Source organism: Mus caroli, chromosome 2, assembly GCF_900094665.2.
Source record: "Mus caroli chromosome 2, CAROLI_EIJ_v1.1, whole genome shotgun sequence".
NCBI classification, from domain to species: domain Eukaryota; kingdom Metazoa; phylum Chordata; class Mammalia; order Rodentia; family Muridae; genus Mus; species Mus caroli.
Genome location: NC_034571.1, coordinates 146,573,134 through 146,581,227, shown reverse-complemented (window position 1 = coordinate 146,581,227; position 8,094 = coordinate 146,573,134). Strand labels below are relative to the sequence as shown.

Sequence of the window (8,094 nt, the reverse complement as noted above, 5' to 3'; positions counted from 1 at the left end):
TGGCTGTCCTGGAACTCACTCTGTAGACCAGGCTGGCCTCAAACTCAGAAATCCGCCTGCCTCTGCCTCCCAAGTGCTGGGATTAAAGGCGTGCGCCACACATTTAAGTTTTATTTTTCTTTTTGTTTGTTTGTTTTTCAAGACAAGGTTTCTCTGTGTAGTCAGACCAGACTGGCATGGAAGTCACAGAGATTGGAGCCTGCCTCTCCCTCCAAGTGCTGGAATTAAAGGTGTGCATCACCACTCCCTGTCGAGATTAGAACATTTGCATGTAGCTAGCTGTCCTTGTATCAGGGTTATATTACCCTTTCTAGGCTTTGGAGCATTTCTTTCCCGTTTTCTGCATTTATTTATGTGTAAGGATGTGTGTGGTGGTCAGGAAGTGGTTCCCTCCTTTGGCCATGGGGTAGATGCTGAGCAGCCCCCTCACGAGCTCCTCCCCCCATCTCTTTTTCCTGTTGTACTGTTCTGGCCAGACCTCCAGTATCCTGTTGGGGTCACACTGACATGAATCCTTGCCTCATTCCCAGCATGGAGGCCTCTATCAAGTTTCCCATTGTAGTGCATTTCACCATAATTCTTGTTTGATTTGTAGTTTGTTCTAATTTCACTATTTTAACATTTATTATTTGGAGACAGGGGTCCCACATATCCCAGGCTGGCCTCCATCTCAATGTACCCAAACCTCCTGCCTTCACTACCCACATTGGGGTTACACAAGTGCGCCATCACTTGGTTTAATGCAGTACTGGGGACTTCTACTGCCTTTCAAACTGTCCTGGCTTGCCTCCCACCTGGACCGGCTGGACTGGAAGGGACCACTGGAGTTAGGGACACACAGGGAGAGGGACTTCTATCTAGAGAATCCACAGCATGGGGAAGACCCAGAATTCTAAAGTTCCACACGCAGTATAAACCTCTTCCACGGGCCATTTGCACAGACTGTGCTCTGTGATAACCACCAGACCAGCTTCAGTCCTGCACCCATGCGGAAGTGGGGGTCAGCAGCCTATAACCCAGGCTGACCTGAAACTCAAAACCCTCCTGCCTCAGCTTCCTGAGTGCTGTGGGCTGCTGGAGTTTTGACTGTAATGTGGGTGAGCCTGCTGATTCTCCTCAGGTCAACAGGAGGGCTATCCCTCCAGTGCTTTAGAGGGAGTGGCGCCACCTGGGGGATAAGAAAGGAATCTCTGAGACTCAGGCCTGAGTGGTTTGGACCCATGTGGTTGGTAAAAACATTTATTGAGAGTTATTGAGCACTTGCCAGGTCATGGGTACTGTGCCCAGTCCTTTGCACATTTTCGTATACTATGTCCTCGGGACACTCTAGGAGGTAGTGCTATACGAAGTCCTGTTGCACAGGTGAGGAACGTGGAGCAGACAGAGGTGACGTGCTTGCTCAGGTCACGCTGGTGAATCTGAAGCAAGGGCTGGCTGGCAGCTACAGTCTATGCCCCAGGATAAGTGCCTCTTACAGTCGTCTGAGGAATCCCTCATCAAGAAGTGTTTAACACACAAGGACTCCAGCCACATCCAGCTAGCATCCTGAAGAGCAGCACAACCTGAGGCCACCCCAGGTAACCTGGATAGGTGGGTGGGACCACCCTACCGTGTCTTAAAGGATGCCCAAGTACCAGCCTCCATCAGCTAGCCCCTGGGCACTTCATGCTCTGGCCATCTCTCTTACCACTGCTATGCCCTGGAGCTACCGTGCCTGCCTCAGACCCTGTGAGTGCTACAGGTTTCCCCAGATAAGTCTCGGGGCATGGAAGAACAGCGGTGGGACAAGGCTGATACAGTAACTTCCAAAAGGGATCGTGCTAGTGCATCCTTCCCGCCCCCAACACACACACCTCCGGGAAGTCCAGCCTGGTTACTCTGAGGCTTGGATATAGACTGGGACGGCGAGCATGGCACACCCTCCCTCAGTGCCAGCCTGCAGCTCGGCAAGTGCCAGGTTGGAGCCTAGACCCTCTGTGTGCCCAGGCACCACCAGCTCCGGGTCCCCGCCCACCACAATGGACAACACAGCATCCTGCTCGAAGGGTGGCTTGCCAGGGGCAGCCTCAGGAGAGGGCCCTGCGGCCTTCAGCTCCTCCAGCCCCAGCGGGTCTGGCATGGGGTTCTCCTCCTTGTGCCCGCTGGCGATGCTGCCACCACCACGCGCCGTTGCCCTCCTCCGGGGAGGCCGCCGGGCTTGCAGGTCCTTGTCCTTGGTGGGGCCCAGGCGGCAGCGGTGATCCTTGAGGTATTTGTGTCGTGAGAAGCCCTTGGCGCAGCCTGCGCAGCGGAACTTGTAGTTGCCCGTGTGGGCGCGTTGGTGCTCTGCCAGGTGGGCTCGGCGGCTGAAGGACTTGCTGCACAGCCCACATTTGTGGAGCTTCAGGCCTGGGGAATGAGGAGCCATCAGGGGTTGTCACAGACACCTCACCTTGCACGTGTCCCACCCGGGAATGACTGTGGGCTCAGGCCCTGTGTGGTTGGGCCTCAGGGGCTCCACTGTTGCTTCTCACCTTTTGCCTGCCACTCACTCCTCCACTCTGCTGCTCCCTGCCCTGGGCCTTCCTACTTGCTGTTCCCGTGCCTGAAGTCATCTGCTAAACCCCTAGGCCTTGGTGAACTCTGTGGGTCACGCCACCTCTCACTTGGGTGACCAGGCACAGCCACCTCTTCTAGGCTGCAGGTCTCACCTATGCCCCTCAGACCATCGCCAGTGGGAGAAAGGGATGCTTTGTAAGGCACAGAGGAGTAGAAGGCTTGATGCTGCCGGGCAGTGGTGGCACACGCCTGTAATTCCAGCACTTGGAAGGCAGATGCAGGCGGATTTCTGAGTTCGAGACCAGCCTGGTCTACAAAGTGAGTTCCAGGACAGCCAGGGCTATACAGAGAACAACCAAAAAAAAAAAAAGGAAGGCTTGATGCTTAAGTCCTGCTGTGAGGCCTCCTTTCCTATGGATACAGCATGCCCTGCCCTCTTCAACCCTTTGCCCTGGGCTCAGCCCCACTCCCCCCACCCCCTCTGGTCTTTCCTCATCCAAGGGGCCTGTACTTGCTCTTCTCTCTTCCAAGCAAGATTCCCTGGATCTCCTCTCTCCTCAGGCCCAAGCCCTGCGGAGCACTTCCCAGACCCCCACACTCAGCCTGCGGAGCCCGGTCTCCTTCAGTAAATGCCTTTAACTTTCATTCAGCTTCCTATGGTTGGGGTCCAAAAAAGGGGCAGCCACTTGCCTGGGACCGACCCAGCAGGAAGCTGGTAGCATCAAGGTTCAAAGCCAAGATGTCAAAGGTCTTGATCTACTCTCCCCCATGTCCTATTTAAAAAAGAGGGGGAGCTGTCATGTAGTTCAAGATGGCTTTTTTGTTTTGAGGCAGGGTTCCATTCTTGTAGCCCTGGTTGTCCTGGAACTCTGTAGACCTGGCTGACCTCAGACTTAGAGATCTGCCTGCCTCTGCCTCTCAAGTGCTGGGATTGAAGACGTACCACTTGGCTTCAGGCTGGCTTCAATCCTCTTGCTTCTATCTCCTATGTGCTGGAACTACAGTTGTTAGCTACCATGCTTAGTTTATGTGTTGTTGGGATCATACCATGGCCTTTATGTATGCTAAGCAACTGCTCTACCAACTAAGCCACATTCCCAGTTTACTCTCCCATTTTCAAGTTTTTAACAGGAGCAACTTCATTTCCAAGGGAACTTTTGGAGACAATTTTTGGTTGTTCCACTAAGGAGAAGATGCTACTCTGACTTACTGTGGATGTGGAGGTGGGCGTGGACGGTGGATGTGGGGGTGGGGGTGGACAGTGGATGTGGGGCTGTGTTGGGCAGTGGATGTGGGGGTGAACAGTGGATGTGGGTGTGGATAGAAGGTGAGATGCTGATAAATACTCTTTTTTTTTATTTTTTTGGTTTTTCAAGACAGGGTTTCTCTGTGTAGCCCTGGCTGTCCTGGAACTCACTTTGTAGACCAGGATGGCCTCGAACTCAGAAATCCGCCTGCCTCTGCCTCCCGAGTGCTGGGATTAAAGGCGTGCGCCACCACGCCCGGCTCTGATAAATACTCTTGTTTCCCCTGGGAAGGTGGCTTGGAGATCTCTGACCTGCCTTCCCAGGCTACCCACGGACCACATCTTGGATGGCACCGACACACCTCTACGTCACTGCACATAGTCCCTATTCTCACGACTACTCCCTCTGGGACTGGGACTGCGACTGCATCTGATTCATCTCGGCTCCTCCGCCAAGGTCCCCAACACAGATCTGGCTTCTGGCTCTCAGGAGGGGATGAGTAGCAACCCACAATATGTGTCACTCGGGTGTCTGCCTTTCCTTCTGATGGCTCTGTCTCTGAGAATCATCTTAGCCAGGCCCCTAAGCCTCTTACCAGCGTGGGAGAGGATATGGGCTTTCAGCTTGTCCTGCCGGTTGAACTCCTTACTGCAGCCCGTGTGCATCCTGGAACCCAAAGCCATCTGTTACTTAGGTGAGAGAGCATGGGTCCTCTCACTGGTCCCTGCACCAGCCTTTGTCAAGCAAAGGGCTAAGCAGGGTGGGGACTGAGGCACATGAAGAGAGGCCCGAAGTCCAGCCCTCCATATTGTCCCCTCTAAAGTAATCTAACCCCAGCCCCATAAATAAGGCTCCCCTACTTACGAGAAGGGGCATTTGTATTTCTTGAAGGGCTCGTGGATCAGCATGTGTCTCTTCAGCTTGTCTTTGCGGTTGAAGGCAGACTCACACACTGAGCATTTGTAGGGCTTCTCACCTAGGGACACAGGAACACCACATGAGTCCCATGAGGAGGGAAGCTGAATTTAGGGCCCAGCTCCTCCTCCAACTGCTTTTCTTATTCTTCCTGACTTGGCATAGAGAATTTGGAGGGATTGTGTTTAGGTTTAGAGGCAAGTTTTCACTGTGTAGCCCATGCTAGATTGGAGTGCCCAATCTTCCTGCCTCAGCCTTCCCAAGTGCTAGGATTACAGTAATGTGTCACCATGGAACTCAAGACTTGGTGCTTGCCAGGAAAGCGCCACACCAATGTTGGGCTGCGCACAACTTTTGTAGCGCCCTCCTCTGGTGTCATTGGGTACTGCATGCACATGGCATACACTCACACAAACACAGATATATAAACCTTTTTTTTTTTTTTTTTTTTTTATGTGTTAAACTATAGTCACCCAATCTAGACAGTAACTGCAGTTACTGGGGAGGGAGTTGAGAGTACTTTATATGACCTGCAGGTCCTAGCTTGCAAGAATTTATTTTTGTCTGGTATTGTGTTGAAAGAGAGACTCACTTTATCCCCCAGGTTTATCTCAAACCCCTGGGTTCTCCCATCACAGCCTCGTGAGTAGTAGCCGGGACTACAGGGTATAGCCACACCCAGCCAGTATTTATTTTAAAGATAAAATTTAATTCTGGGATCAGCATGGCTCCATGGGTAAATGCTTGCTACACAAGTGTGAGGACCTGAGTCCGAATCTCCAGAACTCCCATAAAGCCGGGAGGGGCACATCTGTAATCCTGTACTGCTAAAGGGAGGAGAGGGGTGAATGCAGGAGAATCGCCAGGTGCATAAGGGTTAAAGCAGGCCTGGTGTGCACGCGTGCGCACGCGCACACACACACACACGCACGCACGCATACACTAAAAAACAACAACTGAAACCTGTGGCACAGACCCATAATCCTAGCACTTGAGTGAGAGGCAGGAAGGTGGGGAATGCAAAGTTAGCCTTAGCTATGTGTGATACGTCTCTCTCTCCTCCAAGAAAGTTTAATGATTAAAAGAAAAAAACTTTTACTATACCCCCAGGCTGGAAACCTGGGAGAGGGGGTAGGTATTTGCAGGAGGATGGTCACCCTAGACCCATGAGGTAATCCAGCCTGGCTGGCGCCCAGAGGGCAGAGCCAAAGTCTCCTCACTTGCCTCTGGGACTCACCTCTACTCTCAAGGTGTTGATAACCCCGGGTCCACTGGTGAGGTGGTGGGAACCCCGTGCCTACAGGTGGGGTGGTGGGAACCCCGTGCCTACGGGTGGGGTGGTGGGAACCCCGTGCCACCGGTGGGGACAGGTGAGTGGCAATCAGTGTGGAGAGCAGGAAGAGCGATTCAGAGAACGGCTGGTAGGATGGAAAAGCAACAGAGGGGCAGGCCAGATAGGGCATGGGTGGGTGGGGCATGGGTGAGCCGGGCACCCACCTGAGTGGATGTGGGCGTGTAGCTTGAGGTAGTGCTCCTTCCGGAAAAACTTCTTACAGATCTGGCACCTGAATCGGCCACCACTGCCGTGGGTGGGTAAGTGACGCCGCAGGTAGCGTTCACAGGGGAAGACCTAGAGGGAAGACCTTGGCAGATCAGTTCCAGGACCCCTTCCCAGACCTTCCACAGCCAAGTTCTGGGACCCTGGTTTCTTGCTTCTTGGAAACATCATCCTATCTGTTCATGGGGGCTGGAGGCCGGAGTGTGAGACCTAACCCTCCAGACCACTCAGCTCTCTAGGCACTTGTGCGCCCAGTCAGAGCATACCCCCTCTGTGTTACCACCCAGGCTATTCTTCCTACACAAAGGACGGGTTTTCTTGGTTATAAACTCCTACTCATTCCTCAAAACCCAAGTCAGGTGCCACTGCCTCTGTGAAGGCTTCTTTTCTTAGGGCCTCCTCTGAGGGAAACGCTGTGTCACCTACCTTCTGGCAGTGCGGGCAGGGGAAGCTATGAGTGGCAGTCTGCACGTGGTGCTCCAAGGCCTCGGGAGTGGAGTATTTGTTGACACACTTGACACACCTCAGTGGAAGAGAAGAGAGAGATGAGCTCTAGCAAGTTTCCCCTGCTTCCCCAAAACCAACTTCAGAAGGCAAAATTCCACGTGCCATTCATTCTCAATGTGCCCGCTCTCCTCTGAGCTGCGGAGCTTGTGTACGAGCCTCTCTGGCTCCCCGGCCTCATTCTTACCCTGAAGTCCCTTATCCCCCAGGGACGCCAGATGACACCTTTAAAAATGAAAATCAGGCCTCAGTGATTAAGAACACTGGCTGTTCTCCCAGAGGACCTGGGTTCAATTCCCAGCTCCCACAATGCAGCTCACAACTTTCTGTATCTCTGGTTTCAGGGGACTCAGTGCCCTCACCAGGTTTCCATGGATAAACAACAATAACATTTTTTTTTTAATTTAAAGAAAAAAAATCTCGGGGGACATGGGCCATACCTATTACCCCAGTGGCCTGGGGTAGAGACAGGAAGATCAGGCATTCAGGTTCTCTCTGACTACATTCTCAAAAATTAAAAAACAAAACAAACAAACAAAACCTTTCTCTGTATTTAACAAGAATGCCCTTTTGTAACTAGGGAGAAAATACGATCAATATTTTTTTTTCTTTTTTTGAGACAAGGTCTCATGGAGTCCAAGCTGGTTTCAAACTTCTATGTAGATAAGGCCTTGAATTCCTGCCTCCAATTCCCAAATGCTGGGGCTACATGTGCTGTGACACCGGGCGATAAATCATATTTTCAAAAGGAAAAAAAAAAGGGGGGGGGTCCTAGGTGTGATACAAGCCAGCACCTGGGAAACATGGTAGAAGGTTGCTGTGAATTAAGGCTAGCCTCGGCTGAACGCCAGTCAGGCCAGTGGAGCAACACCCTGACTCAAACAAACAACAAAAAGAAAAAGGAAAACAAAAACAAAAACAGCAAAAAACAAGAACAAAACAAAACAAACAAACCCAAGAACCAAATACAGTCAGTGGTAGGCATGAGAGTCACTTCAGTGGCTTGGGGACATTCCATAGGCAGGTCAAATCGAGTTAATTCTGAGGACACACAGCGACCAACTGCCAAAGCCACCAGAAAAGCTTAATCTACCTGCTGAAGGGCAAATCTTTCATTTAAGTCGTTGTCACTTTGGGTTTCTGCTCACTGCTGAACAATACAGCAAAGAGGACTGAGCAGTCTCTCGCTAAGTACCTCTGTGTTCCAAGAACAGTGCATGATAGAGTCTTCTTTTATTTGACCCTTACTAAGAGTCCAGGAGAAAGCTGGCACGGGAGGCAGAGGCAGGCGGATTTCTGAGTTCGAGGCCAGCCTGGTCTACAAAGTGAGTT

General features: G+C 51.9%; 1 protein-coding gene across 1 annotated transcript in view; it reads right to left on the bottom strand.

The window, feature by feature from the left end:
* Nucleotides 1-1,208: 1,208 nt before the first annotated feature.
* Nucleotides 1,209-8,094, bottom strand: part of Znf341 (zinc finger protein 341) — a 34,168-nt gene continuing 27,282 nt past the window's right edge. The window contains exons 11-15 of the mRNA XM_021153743.2: nucleotides 6,685-6,781; nucleotides 6,198-6,330; nucleotides 4,650-4,761; nucleotides 4,381-4,451; nucleotides 1,209-2,388 (exon numbers count right to left, since the gene is read on the bottom strand). Of these exons, the coding sequence (XP_021009402.1) occupies nucleotides 1,874-2,388; nucleotides 4,381-4,451; nucleotides 4,650-4,761; nucleotides 6,198-6,330; nucleotides 6,685-6,781 (928 nt within the window). The 3' untranslated portion in view covers nucleotides 1,209-1,873. The remainder of the gene's footprint in view (nucleotides 2,389-4,380; nucleotides 4,452-4,649; nucleotides 4,762-6,197; nucleotides 6,331-6,684; nucleotides 6,782-8,094) is intronic.